At 42.9% G+C, this 25,794-nt stretch overlaps 2 protein-coding genes across 2 annotated transcripts in view; one reads left to right on the top strand and one right to left on the bottom strand.

Moving 5' to 3' along the window:
• LOC141213618 (uncharacterized) overlaps positions 1–25,794 on the top strand; it is a 297,701-nt gene that overhangs the window by 173,092 nt on the left and 98,815 nt on the right. The gene's annotated exons all lie outside the window — the stretch shown is intronic.
• The window catches only part of LOC141213601 (uncharacterized), a 34,009-nt gene continuing 24,201 nt past the window's right edge, over positions 15,987–25,794 (bottom strand). The window contains exons 4-9 of the mRNA XM_073665209.1: positions 22,401–22,592; positions 22,092–22,271; positions 21,885–22,008; positions 21,705–21,802; positions 21,416–21,506; positions 15,987–17,183 (exon numbers count right to left, since the gene is read on the bottom strand). Of these exons, the coding sequence (XP_073521310.1) occupies positions 16,237–17,183; positions 21,416–21,506; positions 21,705–21,802; positions 21,885–22,008; positions 22,092–22,271; positions 22,401–22,592 (1,632 nt within the window). The 3' untranslated portion in view covers positions 15,987–16,236. The remainder of the gene's footprint in view (positions 17,184–21,415; positions 21,507–21,704; positions 21,803–21,884; positions 22,009–22,091; positions 22,272–22,400; positions 22,593–25,794) is intronic.

The raw sequence follows: 25,794 nt of genomic DNA, 5'->3' as shown, positions 1-25,794 counted from the left end.
CCCGCTGTGTATAGATGGCACCGTGCTGCCTCCCGCTGTGTATAGATGGCACCGTGCTGCCTCCCGCTGTGTATAGATGGCACCGTGCTGCCTCCCGCTGTGTATAGATGGCACCGTGCTGCCTCCCGCTGTGTATAGATGGCTACGTGTGCTCAATATTGAGTCATACAATTAATGTAAGGCTATGTGCCCACGATACAGAAATGTTCTGGATTTTTTTTGAGCGTTTCTGCATCTCCCTGGCAGAAGAAACGCATGCGGATTGTACACGCGGATTGTACATTCGTTTTTCCTGCCAGGGACAAGCGGATGTGAAGCTTTCTTCACATGCATTTCCGCGTGCGGGTTGACAAGCGCTTTCAAAGCGATTTTAGCATCACTCGGAAAGTTCTTGACAACTTGGTCACACTATATAAATCCATGCAACCGGCATGGATTTATATAGTGTGCCCGTAAAAGAATGGTAAAAAATAAAAAATTATATACTTACCTTCTGATGGCCTGCCGACATCAGCGGTCGCGTGACCCGTCACATGACTAAATGACGTCACGGCAGGTCCTTTTCAGACCATCGCGAGCTGCCGGCAAGCCAGGACGCATTGGATAAAGACACCGGGGGCCATCAGAAGGTAAGTATAATATTTATTTTTTATTTTATTCTTTTTTTACAGGTTCTACGGTACCCGGGTCCGGAGGAGAGTCTCCTCTCCTCCACACCCGGGTACCATCCGCACATTGAAACGCATGGAATCCGCATGTACAGATCCAGTGATGCGGATTCCATGTGTTCTAATGCAAGTTAATGGCAGCGAAAATGCAGCGCTTCCACAAAATAATCGGTAATGCTGCAGATTTTTCCGCAAAGATAATCCGCAGCGGAAATTTCCGCAGCATGTACACAGCACATGCGGATTATCATTGGGTAACATGGCAGACCTTCTACCAAGCGTTTTTTAAGCGTCTCTGCAGCGGAATTGCCGCTGCGGAAACGCTTAAAAAACGCATAGTGGGCACACAGCCCAAAAAAAAAAAATTATAATTAATATTGTGCCAAATTAATTTCACGTGAACTATCACATGATCTATCACAGGGGATCATGTGACATGTCACGTGATAAATCAGGTGGGGGGGGGGGCGAACCTTCTAAACTGCCCGGGGCCCTTGCTACTCTTAATCCACCCCTGAATGGGACATCGGACAACTCTTCGGTGCGCCCAGATCTTTGGCGTGTCCCCGAGCAGGACATAGAGTGGGCCCACTGGTTTCAACTGAATGTACATCCGAGGACACAGATTCAATTGAAATGTATTGGTGTTCCATGGGGGAAACAAAAGGGAGGTCCTGTTACTGTGCAGGGCTGCACTACATCGCCTTTTTTCTTCATCTGGCGTAGTGTATAAGTCAGGGAATAAGTGGAGACCGTGCCACCTGACGAAGGCTGGTTCGAAATGCGCGTCAGGGGCGGACGCACTAATAGTTAGAGCTCCTGCATCATTGGTGTCCAAAGTATTTCATAATGCTTCTTGTTTGGTGCATTAGCATAGTTCTAGTGGGATAATTTGTCACATATACCTTGATAACGCTATTTATTGGTATAACGGCAGGATTTCTTTTTTATGACATAGTATTCCTTTATATCTGTTATGATAGTACATATGATAATGTATATGATATTTGATATATACTATTATTAATGTTCCTATATTGCGTGCCCCTTTTTTCCACAGTTTGTCTTCACACGTGGTTGTGTGTCCTATTCCCCCCTGCCCTGTTCATGTATATTTTTATCCATCAATAAATTTTCTACTTTTGAACATTGAAACAAAAGAGGAAAAAAAAGTCAGCTCAACTTACTCAGACATCAGGTGCGTGGAACAGCCGGCAGTGCCCCGGGAGATTAGCAGGAAAAAACAAGGAGTGATCCGGCATCCAAAAGTCTTCTTTAAAATCAATAATCCTATATTAGAAAACTATTTTAAAAATCATATGCAGAGAAGTCACAGCCCCCACAGGAGGAGGTGATGTACAGACGAGTTTCACACCTTATGGTCCTTAATCATTGTATGATGTGACTTTTCTGCATATGATTTTTAAAATAGTTTTACAATATAGGATTATTGATTTTAAAGAAGACTTTTGGATGCCGGATCACTCCTTGTTTTTTCCTACTTTTGTACATTACCCTGGACTATTGCTCATCATTTTTTGGCTCCGTATATATGTATTTCATGACGAGTTGTCCACCTGAGTCCTTCAATACCTGCATGTGTATTATGCCATTACAGTGGTGGCCAAAAGTATTGGCACCCCTGCAATTCTGTCAGATAATACTCTGTTTCTTCCTGAAAATGATTGCAATCACAAATTCTTTGCTATTTTTATCTTCATTTAATTTGCTTGCAAGGAAAAAACACAAAAGAGAATGAAGCAAAAATCAAATCTTTGATCATTTCACACAAAACTCCAAAAATGGGCCAGACAAAAGTATTGGCACCCTCAGCCTAATACTTGGTTGCACAACCTTTAGCCAAAATAGCTGCGAACAACCGCTTCCGGTAACCATCAATGAGTTTCTTACAATGCTCTGCTGGAATTGTAGACCATTCTTCTTTGGCAAACTGCTCCAGGTCCCTGATATTTGAAGGGTGCCTTCTCCAAACTGCCATTTTGAGATCTCTCCACAGGTGTTCTATGGGATTCAGGTCTGGACTCATTGCTGGCCACCTTAGAAGTCTCCATTGCTTTCTCTCAAACCATTTTATAGTGCTTTTGGAAGTGTGTTTTGGGTCATTGTCCTGCTGGAAGACCCATGACGTCTGAGGGAGACCCAGCTTTCTCACACTGGGCCCTACATTATGCTGCAAAATTTGTTGGTAGTCTTCAGACTTCATAATGCCATGCACACGGTCAAGCAGTCCAGTGCCAGAGGCAGCAAAGCAACCCCAAAACATCAGGGAACCTCCGCCATGTTTGACTGTAGGGACCATGTTCTTTTCTTTGAATGCCTCTTTTTTTTTCCTGTACACTCTATGTTGATGGTTTTTCCCAAAAAGCTCGACTTTTTTCTCATCTGACCAGAGAACATTCTTCCAAAACGTTTTAGGCTTTCTCAGGTAAGTTTTGGAAAACTCCAGCCTGGCTTTTTTATGTCTCGGGGTAAGAAGTGGGGTCTTCCTGGGTATCCTACCATACAGTCCCTTTTCATTCAGACGCTGACGGATAGTACGGGTTGACACTGTTGTACCCTCGGACTGCAGGGCAGCTTGAACTTGTTTGGATGTTAGTCGAGGTTCTTTATCCACCATCCGCACAATCTTGCGTTGAAATCTCTCGTCAATTTTTCTTTTCCGTCCACATCTAGGGAGGTTAGCCACAGTGCCATGGGCTTTAAACTTCTTGATGACACTGCGCACGGAAGACACAGGAACATTCAGGTCTTTGGAGATGGACTTGTAGCCTTGAGATTGCTCAAGCCTCCTCACAATTTGGTTTCTCAAGTCCTCAGACAGTTCTTTGGTCTTCTTTCTTTTCTCCATGCTCAATGTGGTACACACAAGGACACAGGACAGAGGTTGAGTCAACTTTAATCCATGTTAACTGGCTGCAAGTGTGATTTAGTTATTGCCAACACCTGTTAGGTGCCACAGGTAAGTTACAGGTGCTGTTAATTACACGAATTAGAGAAGCATCACATGATTTTTCAAACAGTGCCAATACTTTTGTCCACCCCCTTTTTTTAGGTTTGGTGTGGAATTATATCCAATTTGGCTTTAGGACAATTCTTTTTGTGTTTTTTTCATTGAAGACAAATTAAATGAAGAGAATAATACCAAAGAATTTGTGATTGCAATCATTTTCAGCAAGAAACTGAGTATTATCTGACAGAATTGCAGGGGTGCCAATACTTTTGGCCAGCACTGTAGAAGGCCGTTTACCCTAGCGCTTTAGTGTCAGTGTAGAAGGATAGAATTTTAGATAACAAGAAAGAGCGCAACCCAATTTGTCGTAGGGTGCTCTTCAAGAAAGTCCAATGCATTCTGCCGAACGCTTTTCTACCATTGACAGAAACAAGGCACATTGGGATCCCCTGGGCTTTTGCATGTGAATTTAACAACAATGTTTTATCTGTATTATCTCGAGCTTCTCTAACCTTAACAAAACCAACCTGATCGTTGCTAACAATTGAGGGTAGGTAGTGGGAGAGCCGTGTTGTAATTATTTTACAAAATATTTTGACGTCTACATTAATGAATGATATTGGATGAATATTAGGGCAGGTATTTGGTCCCTTTCCAGGCTTTGATAAAACCATTATATAAGCTTCAAGTGATTGGGGCGTAAAGTCTTCTGAGATTTTATTGAACACTTTAGTTAAAAATGGTAATGACAGAGGTGCAAACATCTTATAAAATCTATTATTGAATCCATCTGGCCCAGGGCTCTTCCCGATAGGGAATGATTTATTGACCTCTCCTATCTGTTGTTCAGTGAAAGCTTTGTCTAGTATCTCCTGCTCAGGGGTCTGTAAGGAAGGAACGGCAGTGTCCTTAATATATTTGTCAATTTTTGTTTCAAGAATATTAGGTGGCATGTCGTGGTATTATCCATGAATATTATGTAGTGAGCTATAACAGCAATGAAATGCTTCCGCTATGTCAGTGGGGTTATGAATTTCTGGCCCGGGTGCCCCTTTTATGTTGGATACGTATATCCTTTACATGTGTTGTTGGAACCTTCTTGCCAATGGGTGACCATATTTATCTGTGAATTCGTGCGAGTACCTTCACAAGCGATCTTAGTATTTTCTATACATTTGATCTATTAAAAACCTTCCCTCCTTTCTTTTTTGATCTGAGTGTTTTTATTGAACAAAACAAAGAATTACCAACATTTTGTTTTTCTTATACAAACATTGTGAGAAAAACAATAAAAAGAAATAAAAACCAGTAAAGAATACATGAACCGGTTTACAATGATATACATCCCAATATCGCCCTATAGTACAATGTTTTGGAATAGTAATTTTACATTTGTACATAAATATCTGAATACTTCCTGACGGCTTATTTTTTTCCCTATTGGGACATCAAAAGAAAAAGAATATATCCAAGAAGGGACAATTGTGTGGACTGAGACTGATTATTTGCAGACACTTTGGATATAAGTAAAAAGCTCACAGTTTACTGTAAGGAAATGGACAAACAGTCCAGTATAATATTTCTGAGGTTTTCTGAAGCAATATCTGGGGTATTTAACCATTGCTTCCATAGGTGTATGGATTTCTTAAGAGCGTTCATTTTAATATAAGATATTATATTAAATATTTCCAAGCATAGAGTATTATTTATCCTGGATTTTAGTTCTGTTATCGTTGGGGGAGAATTGTCTATCCAATGTAGGGCCAACAACTTTCTGGCTTGGAATAATATTATTGAGCTATCTATTGCCATATGGAGTCTGGGTCTACGTCCTCTCCCAGGAGTCCTAGGATACAGATTTTAGGTTCCAACTGAAGTTGTATCCCAGATACAGATAGTACAAGAGCGATCGCTACGTTCCATTAGTAGCCAATATTTACACATTCCCACGTCATATGCATCAGGTGGGCGTCATTTTGACCACATCTAGGACATGTGTCATCCGTTTGTATTTCAATTTTAAATAAAATACTTGGGGATCTATATACTCTATGAATGAGAAGAATTTGGGACAATCTTTGTGACTCAGACAAGGAAAGTTTAGGTGTCAAATCCAGTATTTCCCCCATTGCTTCTCAGATAACGGACCCTCATCCCCCTCCCATTTTTGTCTTAACCATCAAAGGATATTTATCCAAATGTAGTGCCGCAAACTGCCTATAAATAAGGGATATTAGACCTTTTGTATCCAACGATGTAGTAATGGTATCTATTGGGTGATGTCTATCAATCAGTATGGTGTTTATTCTAAGTTGTGTACTATATGCAAGACGTATTTGCAGGTATTGATAAAACACCCTATGTGGAAGGTTAAAATCTGCCTTTATTTGTTCAAACCTCTTGAATAATCCATCCCTTAAGAGTTCTGATACCAAACATATACCCCTACCCTCCCACTCACTAACATATTTTAGTTTCTGTAGCTCTGGTAAGTTATAGTTGTGCCATAAAGTAGTATAGTTTGTGTACTTTCCAATCCCCAGAATATTTTTACCCCTATCCCACACCTTATATATTAACTTCAGTGTAGGACATTTTAAGTAATTTTCTCCAGGAGGCCCCATATCTAGTACCGAGAATGGAAGCTTCCACTTGGTTCCTTCCATAAGTACAATGGAGGAAATAAGTATTTGATCCCTTGCTGTTTTTGTAAGTTTGCCCACTGACAAAGACATGAACAGTCTATAATTTTAAGGGTAGGTTAATTTTAACATTGAGAGATAGAATATCCAAAAATAATTAAGAAAATCACATTGTATAAATTAGATAAATTTATTTGCATTTTGCAGTGAGAAATAAGTATTTGATTCCCTACTAACAATTATGAGTTCTGGCTCCTACAGAGCAGTTAGACGCTCCTAATCAACTCGTTACCTGCATGAAAGACAGCTGTCTTACATAGTCACCTGTATAAAAGACTCCTGTCCACAGACTCAATTAATCAATCAGACTCTAACTTCTACAACATGGGCAAGACCAAAGAGTTTTCTAAGGAGGTCAGGAACGCGATCATAGACCCGCACAAAGCTGGAATGGGCTACAAAACCGTAAGTAAGACACTGGGTGAGAAGGAGACAACTGTTGGTTCAATAGTAAGAAAATGGAAGAAATGCAAAATGATCGTCAATCGACATCGATCTGGGGCACCATGCAAAATCTCACCTCGTGGGGTGTCCTCGATCATGAGGAAGGTGAGAGATCAGCCTAAAACTACACGGGGAACTTGTTAATAATCTCAAGGCAGCTGGGACCACAGTCACCAAGAAAACCATTGGTAACACATTATGCCTTAAAGGTTTAAAATCCTGCAGTGCCCGAAAGGTCCCCCTGCTCATGAAGGCACATGTTCAGGCCCGTCTGAAGTTTGCCAATGAACACCTGGATGATTCTATGAGTTATTGGGAGAAGGTGCTGGGGTCAGATGAGACAAAAATTGAGCTCTTTGGCATTAACTCAACTCGCCGTGTTTGTAGGAAGAGAAATGCTGCCTATGACCCAAAGAACACGGTCCCCACTGTCAAGCATCGAGGTGGAAGCATTATGTTTTGCGGGTGTTTCTCTGCTAAGCGCACAGGACTGCTTCACCCCATCAATGGGAGAATGGATGGAGCCATGTACTGTAAAATCCTGAGTGACAACTAGTGTTGAGCGAATTTGTTCGGCGTTTCAAATTCATGGTCGCGTGCAGGGTTCCGACTTGCGCCAAAAAATCGTCTCCGTCCATGAACATCCCTGATTTGCCACGCTGTCACCAGGACATTAAAAATGGGTCATGGGGGAGTGGGGGTCTTCCAGCAAGACAGTTACCCAAAACATACATCCAAGGCAACAAAGGAGTGGCTCAAAAAGAAGCACATTAAGGTCATGGAGTGGCCTAGCCAGTCTCCAGACCATAATCCTATAGAAAACTTATGGAGGAAGTTGAAGCTCCGAGTTGCCAAGCAACAGCCTCAAAATCTTAATGATTTAGAGATGATCTGCAAAGAGCAGTGGACCAAACTTCCTCCTGACATGTGCGCAACCTTCAACATCAACTACAAAAAACGTGTGACTGCTGTGCTTGCCAACAGGGGTTTTGCCACCAAGTATTAAGTGTTGTTTGCCAGAGGGATCAAATACTTATTTCTCACTGCAAAATGCAAAAAAAATGTATCTAATTTATACAATGTGATTTTCTTGATTTTTTTGGGGATATTCTATCTCTCAATGTTAAAATTAACCTACCCTTAAAATTATAGACTGTTCATGTCTTTGTCAGTGGGCAAACTTACAAAAACAGCAAGGGAGCAAATACTTATTTCCCCCACTGTAGGTGCCCTGAAATTACACAATATTTGCGAGAACTCCATCCATGAAACTACCTTAACTCCTTTCTAGCATTAAGCAGGTCTTAAGCAATCCGCTCGAGCAAATGGGAGACTTTAGCTGCTCTCTTTTTTTAGCCTGGATCCATGTTTTATTATTATACCTCTGAGGATGCATTTCAGTGCTTCCCATTGAAAAGGTAAGGCAGTTTCATCTTGCTCATATATTTGAAGATGTGCCCACGATGCAGAAATGCTCCGGATTTTTCCTGAGCGTTCCTGCATCTCCCTGGCAGAAAAAATACATGCGGATTTTACATGCGTTTTTCCTGCCAGGGACAAGCGGAAGTGTAGGGTTTATCACATGCATATACTTACGTGGTCGAGTGACCCGTCACATGACTAAATGACGTCAACGCAGGTCCTTTTAGTCCACCGCGAGCTGCCGGCAAGCCAGGATGGATCGCTATGGAGACCATCAGAAGTATAATGTATATTTTTTATTTTACTTTTTTTTACAGGTACTATGGTACCCGGGTCTGGAGGAGTGTCTCCTCTTCTCCAGACCTGGGTACCATCCACACATTGAATCCGCATGTGCAGATGCAGATGTCATGCGGTCCAATGCAAGTCAATGGCGGAAAAAACGCTGCGATTCCGCAAAATAATTGGTAGTGCTGCGGATTTTTCCGCAATGATAATTGGGGAACATGGCAGACCTTCTACCAAGCGTTTTTTAAACGTTTCTGCAGCGGAATTGTCGCTGCGGAAATGCTTCAAAAATGCATAGTGGGAACAGAGCCTTTGAGCAGATTATCATTTAAGTTCCCACAGCTGAAGCCTTTGTGGAGTCAGGTATAGTCAGATTACAGGAGCAGGATCTGACCATATAGCAGTCACAATCAGAGATGTAGGTTGCCACGTAAGCAAGTGATGGATAATTAAGGAAAAGTCTTTACGGCTATACGTATTGTGTAAAGGAGAATAATAGGTATAATCCTTTACGTCTGGATGTAGTATCCTCCAGACATCAACCAGTAGGAGAGACCGGAGCACAATTAGCAAAGCTTTTGGGTGATTTAGATCGGTGACTCCAGCCCAGGGACGCGTCTAGAGAAGGGTCCTAGACAAAATTAAAGTCACCTTCAATAATGATAAGATCCTCCACAAAATGTTTTAGTTTGTTTAAGTAATGACGACATGTCTTAATTAGGGAGATATAAGTTTGGCAAAGTCAAAATTTTGGAGTAGATGGAGATCTTAAACACATACCCCCCCTCCGTGTCAGTGTTTCTACAATAGTATGCAGCAGTGATCTGTGGCGGCCTATACTCAGCACTTTCGACTAAGAAACAGCATTTGTACTGTGATGCCAAGATGAATAATATCTATTAGTAAAGTGAGGTACAGTATATGATCACCTCTAAAGTGTGACTCCTGAAGAAAGAGAAAATGTACGTGCTGTTTATGCCTATGATAAAACACTTGAGCTCCTTTCTCTGGAACATTAAGTCCTCTGACATTCAATGAACAAGTTTTGAGTTGTGCCATATTATATGAAAAAAAGGAGGAATGGAAGAGAGAAAGATTAAGAGAAAAGAGGACGTATAGGCGGTAGATAGTAACGTCTACCTCTCAGTGTCTAAGAAGTATAGATTATGAATATATCAAAACAGCAGGAAATTGCGAAACAAGCAGATCCCAATGCAAGTCCCTAACTGGGGGTTATCTTTACAGGCGCAAGTCAAACTTTCAGTTACATAGTTACATAGTTTATAAGGCCGAAAAAAGACAAGCGTCCATCCAGTTCAGCCTATTTCTTGTGCACTGCAGCTATTCCGCAGCGTTGATCCAGGGGAAGGCAACAAAAAACCATGCGGTATAGGCCAATTTACATCATTGAGGAAAAATTCACTTCCCGACACCAATCTGGCAGTCAGATTAAATCCCTGGATTAATTAACTAAGCATAAAATGTAATTTTATTGTTCTCAAGAAAGGCGTCCAGGCCTCTCTTGAACTCATTAAGTGAGTTGGACATCACCACTTCCTCTCCCAGAGAGTTCCAGAGTCTCACGGCTCTGACCGTAAAGAATCCCCTTCTATGATGGTGCAGGAACCTCCTTTCCTCCAGACGCATAGTGTGCCCCCTCGTCTTTGTCACCATCCTTGGTATAAACAGGTCATGGGAGAGATCTCTGTACTGCCCCCTGATGTATTTATACATGTTTATGAGGTCTCCCCTAAGCCTTCTCTTTTCCAACGTAAATAGGCCTAATTTTGACAACCTCTCTGGGTATTCTAGGCCCTCCATTCCCTTTATTACCTTAGTCGCCCTCCTTTGTACCCCCTCTAGCTCCAATATGTCTTTCCTGAGCACCGGAGACCAGAACTGTGCACAATATTCTAAGTGCGGCCTTACCAGCGCTTTATACAGAGGAAGAACAATGTTCTCATCATATGCCCCTATTCCTCTTCTGATGCATGCCATGACTCTATTTGCCTTCGCAGCTGCTGCCTGACACTGGGCACTCCAATTTAATTTGCTATTAACCAAGACGCCCAGGTCCTTCTCCATGTCAGATTTCCCCAACGGTTTCCCATTTAATATGTATGGGTGACTGCTGTTTTTCTTTCCCATGTGCATGACCTTACAATTATCGGCATTGAACCCCATTTGCCATTTTTTGGCCCAACTCCCCAATTTATCTAAATCCTCCTGTAGCTGTGCCCTATCCTCATCTGTATTAACTACTTTACAAAGTTTAGTATCATCTGCAAATATTGCTATTTTACTATGCAACCCTTCCACTAGATCATTAATAAATATATTAAATAATATAGGGCCCAAGACAGACCCTTGAGGCAACCCACTAGTAACCCTGACACACCCTGAGCTTACTCCATTGATAACCACCCTCTGCTTTCTATCACTCAGCCAGCTATTTACCCACTTGCACACATTATCCCCCAGGCCAAGCATTCTCATTTTATATACCAACCTTTTGTGTGGCACAGTATCAAACGCTTTGGAGAAGTCAAGGTATACAACATCCACTGACTCTCCCCGGTCCAGCTGTGAGCTCACCTCCTCATAGAAGGCGATCAGGTTTGTTTGGCAGGAGCGATCCCTCATGAATCCATGTTGATATGGAGTTAGACAGTTATTATCATTAAGATATTCTACAATAGCATCTCTAAGAAATCCTTCAAACAATTTACCCACAACAGACGTTAAGCTGACTGGTCTATAGTTCCCAGGGTCACTTTTAGACCCCTTTTTGAATATTGGTACCACATTTGCTTGGCGCCAGTCTAGTGGGACAGTCCCTGTCCATAAAGAGTGCTTGAATATAAGATACAGCGGTCTGTCTATCACATTACTTAATTCTTTTAGTACCCGGGGGTGTATGCCATCTGGGCCTGGTGACTTGTCTATTTTGATATTATTTAGGTGTTTCTGAACTTCCTCCTGGGTTAGGTGGGTGATATTTAGCGGAGGGTTTACTTTATCACTCTGCATTTCCTCCGATAAATTGTTTTCTTTTGTGAGAAGAAGCTATTGAGTAGGTTTGCTTTACCCTCATCGCCCTCTATGATTTTACCCAGGTTATTTTTCAATGGGCCAACTCCATCAGTTTTAATCCTTTTACTGTTTATATAGTTAAAGAACAGTTTGGGATTCGTTTTACTTTCCTTGGCAATTAGTCTCTCTGTCTCCTCTTTTGCTATTCTTATTTGTTTCTTACAGATTTTGTTTTTTTCCCTATAAGATATTAGCGCTTCCTCGCTGCCTTCATGTTTAAGTTTACCGAAAGCCCTTTTTTTGTTTTTCATTGCCCTCTTGACTTCCTTATTTAGCCACATTGGCTTCCTCCTATTCCTAGCCCTTTTATTCCCATAAGGTATGTACCTTCTACAGTGACTATGTAGGACTGTTTTGAAAATTTCCCATTTTCTATCCGTGCTCCTATTACTGAAGATACTATCCCAGTCTATAAGGTGAAGGGCATCTCTTAGCTGATCAAACTTTGCCCTCCTGAAGTTCAATGTTTTTGTGACTCCCTTGCTGGGCACCCTACTGAAGCACATGTGGAATTGTATAATGTTGTGGTCACTATTTCCCAGGTGCCCCCCGACCTGCACCTCAGTTATTCTGTCTGGCCTGTTAGTTAATATTAAGTCTAAAAGGGCCGTCCCTCTAGTTGGTTCCTGCACAAGTTGTGACAAATAATTGTCTTTGATAATTGACAGAAACATGTTTCCTTTCTGAGATCTACAGCTTTCAGTTTCCCAGTCTATGTCGGGGTAGTTGAAGTCCCCCATAATAAACACCTCGTCATTTTTTGCTACTTCGTCTATTTGTCTCATTAATAGACTTTCCGTGGCTTCTGCTATATTTGGTGGTTTATAACAGACTCCTATGATAATTTTATTATTGTTTTTTGCCCCATGTATCTCCACCCATAAGGACTCGACCTCCTCATTTCCCTCCCATACATCCTCCCGTATTGTAGGCTTTAGACACGTCTTTACATATAGACAGACTCCACCCCCTTTCCGACTTCTTCGATCCCTTCTAAACAGACTGTAACCATGTAAGTTAACTGCCCAGTCATAGCTTTCATCTAACCATGTCTCGGTTATTCCCACTATGTCATAGTTACCTGTAGATATTTCTGCTTCCAGTTCATCCATCTTGTTTGTCAGGCTCCTGGCATTTGCTAGAATGCAGTTTACACGATTTTGTTTTGTTCCAATCTTCTCCCTGTGGATTGTATTAGAAATTTTCTTACCTCCCTTCCAAGTATCTTGTCTTGGACCTTCTTTGTCGCACTTCATATCTTTCATTAGTATGTTCTCTGGTTGTATGTTCGTGTCCGGCATTTTTCTTCCCATCCCCTCTTCTTCTAGTTTAACGCCCTCCTGATGAGTGTTGCGAGTCTCCTGGCGAATGTGTGTTTCCCGGGTTTGTTGAGGTGTAGTCCGTCTCTGGCAAGGAGTCGGTCATAGAGGTAATTCACACCGTGGTCCAGGAATCCAAATCCTTGTTGTCTGCACCATCGTCTCAGCCAGTTGTTCACATCAAGGATCCTGTTCCATCTCCTGACGCCATGCCCGTCTACTGGAAGGATAGAAGAAAAAACTACCTGCGCATCCAGTTCTTTTACTTTCTTCCCCAATGCTTCAAAGTCCTTGCAGATTGTCATTAGGTCCTTCTTTGCCGTGTCATTGGTGCCAACATGTATCAGAAGAAATGGGTGGACATCCTTGGAACTGATGAGCTTCGGTATTCTATCGGTAACATCCTTGATCTTCGCCCCTGGGAGGCAGCATACTTCTCTTGCGGTTATGTCCGGTCTGCAGATAGCTGCTTCTGTTCCTCTCAGTAGTGAGTCTCTCACCACCACCACTCTTCTTCCCTTCTTGGCTGTCCTTTTTCTTGTCGCTTCTGGGTGTTTCTGGGTGCTCTTTTCTTTTTTGCTTGCTGGTAGTTCCTCATCCTTAGGTGTGCCATCTTCGTCCTCCACAAGTCCTTGGAATCTGTTTCTCAGTTGTGTGGTTGGTGGTGTCTCCATGGTCTTCTTGCTTCTTTTGGTCACTTGCCTCCATTTGTCTGCCTCTGGAGGTTCTCTGACGCTTCCTTCACTTTCCGTGACCAGTAGTGACGCTTCTGTTCTGTCTAGGAAGTCTTCATTTTCCTTGATGAGTTTTAATGTCGCAATTCTTTCTTCCAGTCCCCGCACCTTTTCTTCTAAAAGAGCCAGTAGTCTACACTTCTGGCAGGTGAAGTTGGTTTCAGCTTCTGGTCGATCTGTGAACATGTAGCACATGTTGCAGCTCACCATGTAGGTTGTCACATCTGCCATGCTGCTCCTTGTCCCTGCTGACTGGATGTCTGTCTTCTTTCTTGTGATACCCTAGGATAAACAAATTAAACAAATTCGCGCGCCGTGAGGCGCGTGGTTTGGCGATGCTTTCCAAGCAGCTGATCCCGGCTGTACCCAACGATCTTCTAGCTGAAGGAGACTCTTCGCTTTTCCCAGAAGGCACCTGGAATATGCAAATTGTCCTCTTCAAGCTTCAATCCCTGGTTTGGCGATGCTTTCCAAGCAGCTGATCCCGGCTGTACCCAACGATCTTCTAGCTGAAGGAGACTCTTCGCTTTTCCCAGAAGGCACCTGGAATATGCAAATTGTCCTCTTCAAGCTTCAATCCCTGGTTTGGCGATGCTTTCCAAGCAGCTGATCCCGGCTGTACCCAACGATCTTCTAGCTGAAGGAGACTCTTCGCTTTTCCCAGAAGGCACCTGGAATATGCAAATTGTCCTCTTCAAGCTTCAATCCCAGTTCTAGGATTCCTATTAGGTGGAACCATGGAATATAAAGCAAGTAAAGTAATATAGCCTGATATTATAGTAGTATCATGTGAACTTAACTTATATGCTGGTCTAAGATCTTATATGAACTTAGACATTCTATATAGTGGAAGAGTGGCACCTAATGCTCTATTTAGATATATCTAATTATATGCTTAAAGAAATAAGTAAGCATCTGCAAACTGTCTCTCATCAGGGAAGGCAAGATTCATTTCAGGAGCTCATATGATTGGCAGGTTCCTTTCCCATCTGGGTGCATCACCATCAAGTTCCTGATCCATTGAACACCTTCTGTGACGTGCTGGAACTCTCTGTGGCAATGGTGGAGCAGGTGGCCAGTCAGATATATGGATTCTGGGAACGTCCAGGACATCACAGAAAGGTCTCGTCACTTTGATCTTTCAAAGTATAGTGTTCCATTTTTTCGGACCTGCAGCTGGACCGGGTACCACAGGAGTACATCAGGCCATTTTTCAATAGAGCATCAAGTAGTGGTTTCAATACCCTTCTTTTAGCAAGTGTCATTCAGGATAGATCTATGATCGATTGTATACGTTTTCCATTGAAAATCACCAGGACTCAACTCCCCGGCTTTCCTCACAACGGCCTCTTACATTGAAAAAAATGTATGTGACAGAGAATGTCCCTTGGATGCTCAGGATCTGGGCCATGATTGCCTAATGTATGGTGCTCCCTGTCAGTCTCCACCTCCTCGTCAATAGGATCACCAAGGATATTATTGATTAATGTCAATAGTATTGGCATGATCGCTTGCGCATTGATGCTTTCATGTAAACCCCTTATCCAGATATTATTGTGATTTTCATGGTCATCAACCAAACTAAATAGACTATTTGTTTATGAGCATTTGGATGGTCCACATCTTGTACGACATCAGCCTCTAATCTCTGTACCTTGTCAGTAACCTGTGACAGGCTAGAAGTGAGGGAATGTATTTCAGTTTTGTATGTGGTCTCCAGCCTTTGTATATATTGCTCCATCTCTTGTTTAGTAGGGATAGACGCAATATGAAATACAAATCAATTATGGCGTTCCCCATATCAGAACCCCTGTGGCTGGGTGGGTAAATTTACCTGTGAAGCAAGCATGTGCTTTGGTGAGGGTACAGGGAGATTTATGGAGCGGTTTTCTTGTGAGGCCTACATTAAGACAGAAGTTGGTGCGGGACTTACAGGCTGGAGCTGTCTGGCATCATGAGAGTTAAGACTGCTTCTTTTTCCACGCTGAGGTGAGGCAGTAATAGCTCCGGAGCAGGAAGATAAGACCTTCCATAAGAAACGCTGCATTCCAGACATGCTGACGGAGGTGGAGGACCTCAGATTAACCTCTGATCTCTTCTTTCTTTCCCATATCGAAAGTCATGTTGGAGGCTGTAAATTGCTTATAATTCCCCCAGGAACACAGTCTGAAAAGAGTACTCTCAGTGTGTGCGCTCTCTCGATGCTTTGTCCAGGCCATGTCCTTCCTGTTGATGTTCAATAATTCCAAAGGCAGCGTTGATTGAGAGCAGGATTGTGTGATGTAACATCCTTGTGTGAGCCCCGGGAACGGGAGTTGTGACAGTAATGGAACGGCGCTAGAATGGGAGGTGCATATGAGTGTTTTTATTTTAACAAGGCCAAACATGAGGAATGAGAAATGGTTGTCCTAGTAGTGGAAAACCCCTTTAAGAAGATACAATTTTCAGTTAAAAATGAAAAAGGCTTCTCCCCTTTGTGAGTTCTTTGAAGATTATTAAGAGTTGATATCTGTGTAAAACATTTCCCACATTAAGAACATGAAAATGGCTTCTCGCCTGTGTGAGTACGTTGGTGACAAAGAAGTAAGAATTTCTTCACAAAACATTTTCCACATTCTGAACAGGAAAAAGGCTTCTCCCCTGTGTGGGTTCTCTGGTGGTTATCAAGAATCGCTTTACGGGAAAAACATTTCCCACATTCTGAACAGGAAAAAGGCTTCTCCCCTGTGTGGGTTCTCTGGTGATTGACCAAAACTGATGTCTGGTTAAAACATTTCCCACATTCAGAACAGGAAAAAGGCTTCTCTCCTGTGTGAGTTCTCTGATGTCTGATAAAACTTGATTTAAATGTAAAACATTTTCCACATTCTGAACAAGAAAATGGCTTCTCTCCTGTGTGAGTTTTCTGGTGGTTATCAAGATGCACTTTCTGTTTAAAACATTTCCCACATTCTGAACATGAAAAAGGCTTCTCCCCGTGTGAGTTCTCTGGTGATTGACCAAAACTGATGTCTGGTTAAAACATTTCCCACATTCTGAACAGGAAAATGGCTTCTCCCCTGTGTGAGTTCTCTGATGTGCGATAGAACCTGATTTCTCTGTAAAACATTTTCCACATTCTGAACAATAAAATGGCTTCTCCCCTGTGTGACTTCTCTGGTGATTAACAAGATTTGCTTTCTGGTTAAAACATTTCCCACACTTGAAACAAAAAAATCTATTCTCTGCTGTGTGAATGCTTTGATGTTTAAGAAAAGACTTTTCGAGGAGAAAACTATTTCCATATTCTGAATGTGAAAATGGCTTCTTTGCTTCAGGAGCAATTTGTTTTTTAATGCTTATTTTGCGACTTTGATTTTCCTTAGTGGTCGGTAATGAATCAGAAGACAGGACTTGTTTCAAAGGATTAGATGACAGATCTTTGCTGTGAAGGGATGATGGTATATCTGGAGTAATGGCATTCACTTCAATTGTATCCTGTGGGATCTCAAGATCATCCGATTTAAAAATCTCCTGTTCCTCCGATCTCCTGGTACAGTCATCTGCCAAGAATAAAACCAATTATTATATTTTGAATAAAATATCCTCGAATTATATATATTTTTTAACATTTCTGCTCAAACTGTAAAAATGGCAACTTATGTAAAAATATTGAATTATTCACCAACAAAATGACCTTTCACAGTCTAATAGAAAACCTCATAGGATGAACCAGTAAACCGTGGTGTTCAACTGTTTGTTCATCCTGTCTCCCAAATATGGAATAAAAAGCCATCAAACAATGTTATGTAGGCGAAAAAAATACCAATAAAAACTTCTACTCATCTCACAAAAAACAAGTCCCCACTCAGATCCATCATCTGTCAGTGGAAAAACAGAGGTTTCCACATTATTAGTGGCTCAAAGGCTCCTGAAAAGCAACTTTGTTTTTATAAACCAATCCAGCAAAATTTGCTCTCCCAAAGTCAAATCTCCCCCTCGCTTCTGAGCTTTGCAGTGTGCCCAAACCACATTTAGTATCCATTTATTTTGCATTACTATAGTGAGAAGAACCCACTAAATGTGTGTCATCTGCAAATATTGAAATACTACTCTGTATGCCCCCTAAAAGGTCATTAATAAATATGTTAAAAAGAAGCGGGCCCAATACTGACCCCTGTGGTACCACATTGTTAACTGTGACCCAGTCTGAGTTCGTTCCATTAATAACCACCCTTGGTTTCCGATCACTGAGCCAGTTCTTAACCCACACACATATATTTTCCCCTATCCCCATTGTTCTCATTTTATGTATCAACTTTTTGTGTGGAACCGTATCAAAAGCTTTTGAAAAGTCCATATACACAACATCCACTGCATTTCCTTGGTCCAGTCCAGAACTTGCCTCCTCATAAAAGCTGATCAGATTAGTCTGACAGGAACGGTCCCTCGTAAACCCATGTTGATATTGGGTCATGAGGTTATTCTTCTTCAGATACTCTAGTATAGCATCTCTTAGGAAACCCTCCAGGATTTTACCCACAGTAGAGGTTAAGCTTACTGGCCTATAATTTCCAAGTTCGGTTTTTGTCCCCTTTTTGAATATTGGCACCACATTTGCTATACGCCAGTCCTGTGGTACAGACCCTGTTATTATGGAATCCTTAAAGATTAAAAATAATGGTCTATCTATGACGTTACTTAATTCCTGCAGTACTTGCGGGTGTATCCCATCTGGGCCTGGGGATTTGTCAACTTTAGTGATTTTTAGACGCCGCCGTACTTCCTGCTGGGTTAAGCAAGTGACATTTAATGGAGAATTTTTGTCATCACTAATCATGTTTTCTGCCATGCGATTTTCTTGTGTAAATACAGATGAAAAAAAATCATTTAGCATATAGGCTTTTTCATCATACTCCATTTCACCCAGACTATTTTTAAGGGGACCAACACTATCATTTTTTAGTTCTTTAGTATTTATGTAGTTAAGAATATTTTGGGATTATTTTTACTTTCTCTGGTAATGAGTCTCTCTGTCTCAAAGAAATCTTTGCTGCCTTGATTTGGTTTTTACAGAATTTATTTAATTTTCTGCATTTATTTAATACCTCATCACTACCTACTTGCTTTAGTACTCTAAATGCTTTCTTTTTGTCACTTATTGCGCCCCTTACAGCTCTATTTAGCCATAGTGGTTTCCTCCTATTTCTAGCATGTTTATTCCCATAGGGTATATATTGTGCACAGGTCCTATTCAGGATGCTAATAAATGTCTCCCATTTGCTTTGTGTAGTTTTATGTCTCAGGATATCGTCCCAGTTTATTGCACTAAAATCATCTCTCAACCATTGGAAATTTGCCTTCCTGAAGTTTAGTGTCCTTGTAACCCCTCTACTACACATCTTATTAAAGGATACATGAAAACTTATTATTTTGTGATTACTATTAGCCAAGTGACCCCCAACTCGTATATTTGATATGTGGTCTGGCCTGTTGGTTAATATTAGGTCTAGCAGTGCCCCCCTTCTTGTTGGGTCCTGAACCAGTTGTGAAAGGTAATTGTCTCTCAAAGTTGTCAAAAACCTATTACCTTTGCTTGAACTACAGGTGTCTGTTCCCCAGTGTATTTCAGGGTAGTTGAAGTCCCCCATAATAATGACTTCTCCTTGAGTCGCTGCTTCATCTATTTGCTTTATGAGGATATTCTAAGCTGCTTCCATTATTTTTGAAGACTTATAACTAACCCCTATCAGTAATTTATTATTTTTCCTCCACCCCTTATCTCCACCCACAGGGACTCTACATTTTCATTAGATTCACATATATCCTCCCGCAAGATGGGTTTTAAGGATGATTTTACATATAAACACACACCCCCCCCCCTTCGCTTGTTTGTACGGTCATTTCTGAACAGACTATAGCCCTGTAAATTAACTGCCGAGTCATGGCTCTCGTCCAGCCATGTCTCAGATATCCCCACCATGTCATAATTATTTTCCAACAAAATGAATTCTAATTCCTCCATTTTGTTGGTGAGGCTTCTGGCATTAGTGTACATGCATTTTATGCATCTCTCTGTACCTCTATTCCTTCTTACTATATTGACTGTTCTAACCCCACCCCCAATTTCTTTATTAGTGCAGATAGTGACCTGGGCACAATCTTCTCCACCTATAAAATGAATACCCCCCCCCCAATCCCTAGTTTAAACACTCCTCCAACCTTCTAGCCATTTTCTCCCCCAGCACAGCTGCACCCTCCCCATTAAGGTGCAGCCGATCCCTAGCGTAGAGTCTGTAGCCCCAACTGAAGTCGGCCCAGTTCTCCAGGAACCCAAATCCCTCCTTCCTACACCAGTTCTTGAGCCACTTATTTATCTCCCTAATCTCCCGTTGCCTCTCTGGCGTGGCACGTGGTACCGGTAGTATTTCAGAGAATACCACCTTGGAGGTCCTTGCTCTCCCGAGCACCAGGTAGGCAGCACACTGTTCGACAATCCCTGTCTTTGTGACAGATTGCCACACACGGACTGAAATGATCAAGCTGAACAGTCTTCTTCAGTAAAAAAAAACAACTTCAGTCTGTAACTAACTAGTAGGTAGTTACAGACTCACATAAGTGAGGCCGATCCCGCCACAAATAAACTATCATACAGAATGAACATGTAAAAAAAATACAAGAATGAAAATATATGTAACATCCCCAAAAACAATGTATGTTTGAGAGAAGAACGCCAACACTAAATAGGAGTTGTACTCATTTGTGGTGGAGAAGAGGAGCTACGATAAGTGCTGACCAGAAAAGTAGAGAAAGTATTAGTGCCCCCATTTCAGGAGAGATTGTGCAGTAATCTGAATTCCTTAGGATTGAAAACATAATGGAATTTATGACGTGGAGTGAATCCATGAAACCAGGGCTCGAGCCATGCCAACACATCTCCTGCAGGCATGAATAAATGTATATTACAGCCATCAGCCACGCGCAGCTTAGAGATATATCATGGCACAGGTGTAATGTTTTTAATTGTTTATCGCAATCCTGTTTGAAGTTAATTGGTTTTAAAAGATATTGAAAAGTCAGGATAAAGGGAAACTCTGTTGTTATTGTGCAGATATTCACACTTGTCCCTCACTGCACATTTAATGTTGTCGATCATAAAAGTGAAGTTTGGCCAGAAAGACTGGACCAGGTCTTGTAGGGACCATATGAGCACATTCAGCAGCACAGAAGGGAGAGAAGGTAGATTCATCCAATAAGATATCAGGGTTCTAGGAAGCCAACAGCATCATTACCCTCCGCTTTCTCTTACAGGCCCATCATAATATTTTTCTTCAAGTAATTTTCTAACTTGTCAGCACATTCTACGTACGCTGTCATTTGGCTTTCTAATTTACAGATCTGGGCAGGTAAGAGTCCGCAGGTAAGAGTCCGCAGGTAGGAGTCCGCAGGTAGGAGTCCGCAGGTAGGAGTCCGCAGGTAGGAGTCCGCAGGTAGGAGTCCGCAGGTAGGAGTCCGCAGGTAGGAGTCCGCAGGTAGGAGTCCGCAGGTAGGAGTCCGCAGGTAGGAGTCTAATCAAAGGGGTAGGTGGATCCTCCAGGTCTTAAGGTCTCTAGAAAAGGATTTTCAATGCCCAAATTCATTTGAACAGTTTTGGAAAGAGGAGAATGTTGTGATCTAGAGGCAAAATGGTGATCACACGATTGTGATATGGCCGGACTACACCAGCGATAAAGCAGCAACAGACAGGGACTGAGAAAAATCTGTGACTTCTCTGCATTTAATGGTTACTACTCACCTGGGTAGTCATATGTAGGAATCTCCTCTTTACACCGCTTATCACCCCTCATGTATGTCTCTGTAGTATTAATATGGGTCAGATCTTCACCCTGAAACAAATATTGTAAAAGTCACAGACAGATGGAGAAGTCACATCTATGATCAGCTCTAATCCTGCCATCTCCACCGTTCTCATTACACAAGTATAAAACATATAATACTGGTGGATAAAACAAGACTGGGCACAAGACCTTCACAGCCGTCTACACATCATAGGGGAGATCTCATGACACCTTCTCTCCATCTACCTGATGATCCTGAGGAACATTGGGATCTTCTTGTTTACAGTCCTGTGGAAGAAGAGGACGGGGACATCTCTCTGGTGTTGTCCTCTTACTGGATAGATCTGGAGAAACACATACAGGGACTGAATTCATTCTTTACATACAGATAATTATAGGCCGTGTGTATTTAGTCCTGTCTATTACCTGGTGATGTGAGGGGCTGGGGAACCTCCATCGTGACGTCCTTGTACAGATCTTTGTGTCCTTCTAAATACTCCCACTCCTCCAAGGAGAAATAGACAGCGACATCCTGACACCTTATAGGAACCTGACACATACAATAATACCGTCATCCCCCCGATCCCTTCATAGCGCTACTGTATAATGTCCCAGCATTCCCAGCAGTGTCACCTCTCCAGTCAGCAGCTCAATCATCTTGTAGGTGAGTTCTAGGACCTTCTGGTCACTGATGTCCTCATGTATGAAGGGGTGACATGGAGGTCCAGTGATTGGGTTCAGGGGTCTTCCCCACCCCTCAGACACAGGGTCCTGACATAGCTCACTAGAGGTCTTCTTCACTACTGTGTAATCCTGGTTATGGAGAGACACATTAATAAATCTCACTACAGACATTTCCAGAGTCCTCACCTCTCCAGTTCTGTCCATCTGTTATTCCCATAGATAAGAATGATGTAATGTGACGTCATCAGAATCTCTCACCTCTCCAGTAAGCCGGAAGAGGATCTCTAGGGTGAGGTGTAATATCCTCTCCGCCATCTTGTCTCTGTCCATATCCATCTTTAATGGGTAAATAAGGAAAATTTTCTTATATAGAAGATCTTCACTGAGAGGATCCGATATTGTAGAGACCTGAATGAGAAGATGATGAGCCGATGTAACGTCATAAAAACCCTGTGTAATAAAACAATTACTGGAGATAATAAGGGAAATATATCAGGAGACAGAAAGTGTAGGTGTTGTGTTCTCTAGTCTTGTATGGACTGGAGCAGGGGTCCTCAAACTTTTTAAACAGGGGGCCAGTTCACGGTCCCTCAGACCATTGGAGGGCCGGAATATAATTTTTTAAAAAAAACTATGAACAAATTCCTATGCACACTGCACATATCTTATTTTGTAGTAAAAAAAAAACAATACAGGAACAAATACAATACTTAAAATGAAGAACAAGTAAAGTTAAATCAACCGGCATTTCAATAGATAGATAACTGTACCCAATAGGCAGCATAGGTACTCAATAGGCAGGTAAATGTCCCCAATAGGCAGCATCGGTCCTCAATAGGCAGGTAAATATCCCCAATAGGCAGCATAGGTCCCCAATAGGCAGGTAAATGTCCCCAATAGGCAGGCTGTTTCCCCCTTATAATGCCATATGCAAGCTGTTCCCCCCTTATAATGCCCCATGCTGGATGCCACCCCCCATATTATGCCCCATGCAGCATGTCACTCCCCCCCCATATAATGCCCCATGCAGCATGTCACCCCCCCCATATAATGCCCCATGCAGCATGTCACCCCCCCATATTATGCCCCATGCAGCATGTCACCCCCCCATATTATGCCCCATGCAGCATGTCACCCCCCCATATTATGCCCCATGCAGCATGTCACCCCCCCATATTATGCCCCATGCAGCATGTCACCCCCCATATAATGCCCCATGCAGGATGTCCCTTTCCCCCTCCCCATATAATGCCCCATGCAGGATATCACCCCCCATATAATGCCCCATGCAGGATGTCACTCCCCTGTCTTTATAATGCCCCATGCAGCATGTCACCCCCCCATATAATGCCCCATGCAGCATGTCACCCCCCCATATAATGCCCCATGCAGCATGTCACCCCCCCATATAATGCCTCATGCAGCATGTCACCCCCCATATAATGCCCCATGCAGCATGTCACCCCCCCATATAATGCCCCATGCAGCATGTCACCCCCCCATATAATGCCCCATGCAGCATGTCACCCCCCCATATAATGCCCCATGCAGCATGTCACCCCCCCATATAATGCCCCATGCAGCATGTCACCCCCCCATATTATGCCCCATGCAGCATGTCACCCCCCCCCCCATATAATGCCCCATGCAGGATGTCACCCCCCCCCCCCCATATTATACCCCTTGCAGGATGTCACCCCCCATATAATGACCTATGCCTCCATACATTAAAAAAAAAAAAAAAATCCAATACTCACCTCACTTCTCACTTGCTGCCGCTGCTCTTCTCTGGTCTGGACTCCACCGTCGCGGCGGCGTCGTCCCGCTCTGCGCTGCCTGCGACGGCACTCGGGAGGGCGCGGTGTAAAGACGTCACCGCACCCTCTGACCTGAGACGTCACAGGAAGCGCAGAGCAGGAAGACAACGGATCTGCAGAGGCACGGGGAGAGGTAAGTATCTGCCTGCCGGGGCCATGAGCAAGCGGGAGGAAGGGCGGGCAATGGCACCGCTCTCCTCTCCTCCGCTCATAGCCCAGCGGGCCGGATAAAAGTCCTCCGCGGGCCGCATGTGGCCCGCGGGCCGTAGTTTGAGGGCCCCTGGACTGGAGCATAAGTTGAATTGCTGACTAAGACATCTCCTCCATGCTCCCAATAACTGGCTGTGTTACTCACTGCGTCAGCAGCTGATTGGCTGCAATAATCACAAGATCATTGGGGCTGACCAGGAAATACAGAGATTGGCGGGGACCCTAACAGCAATGATATTTTTATTATTTTACAACATTCAGTTATTTTCATTGTCATCTATTAATAAAACCTATATATTTTAGGCAACAGACAACAAGCAGTTTCTTCCTTTGAGTTTGCCACTGAATACATTTCTCATAGACGCATCATCCATAACGCTAATTCTCGTCTCATTTACAGACACTGGAATTATATTATACTGTGTGTGTGTGTGTGGGGGGGTGGTACTGTGGGAACATCATACATACTGTATAAGGGGCATAATGGGGGCATTACACTGTGGGGGGGCATCATATATCCTGCAAAAGGGGCATAATAGGGGCATTACACTGTGTGGGGGCATCATACATCCTGCATAAGGGGCATAATAGGGGCATTACACTGTGTGGGGGCATCATACATCCTGCATAAGGGGCATAATGGGGGCATTACACTGTGTGGGGGCATCATACATCCTGTATAAGGGGCATAATGGGGGCATTACACTGTGTGTGGGGCATATACATCCTGCATAAGGGGCATAACGGGGGCATTACACTGTGTGGGGCATCATACATACTGTGTAAGGGGCATAATGGGGGCATTACACTGTGTGGGGGCATCATACATACTGCATAAGGGGCATAATGGGGGGATTACACTGTGTAGGGACATCATACATACTGCTTAAGGGGTATAATGGGGGCATTACACTGTGTGGGGGCATCATACATACTGCATAAGGGGCATAATGGGGGGATTACACTGTGTAGGGACATCATACATACTGCATAAGGGGTATAATGGGGGCATTACACTGTGTGTGGGCATCATACATACTGTGTAAGGGGCATAATGGGGGCATTACACTGTGTGGGGGCATCATACATACTGCATAAGGGGCATAATGGGGGGATTACACTGTGTAGGGACATCATACATACTGCATAAGGGGTATAATGGGGGCATTACACTGTGTGTGGGCATCATACATACTGCATAAGGGGCATAATGGGGGCATTACACTGAGTGGGCATCATACATACTGCATAAGGGGCATAATGGGGGCATTACACTGTGTGGGGGCATCATACATCCTGCATAAGGGGTATAATGGGGGCATTACACTGTGTGGGGGCATCACACATCCTGCATAAGGGCATAATGGGGGCATTACACTGTGTGGGGGCATCATACATCCTGCATAAGGGGTATAATGGGGGCATTACACTGTGTGGGGGCATCATACATCCTGCATAAGAGGCATAATGGGGGCATTAAACTGTGTGGGGGCATCATACATACTGTATAAGGGGCATAATGGGGGCATTACACTGTGTGGGGGGCATCATACATACTGTATAAGGGGCATAATGGGGGCATTACACTGTGTGGGGGGCATCATACATCCTGCATAAGGGGCATA

This window comes from Phyllobates terribilis, unplaced genomic scaffold, assembly GCF_046119375.1.
Source record: "Phyllobates terribilis strain yellow unplaced genomic scaffold, ASM4611937v1 Scaffold_200__1_contigs__length_3551848, whole genome shotgun sequence".
Taxonomy (NCBI): domain Eukaryota; kingdom Metazoa; phylum Chordata; class Amphibia; order Anura; family Dendrobatidae; genus Phyllobates; species Phyllobates terribilis.
Note: the sequence above shows the minus strand (reverse complement) of the source record. Positions and strands in the feature narration are given on the sequence as shown.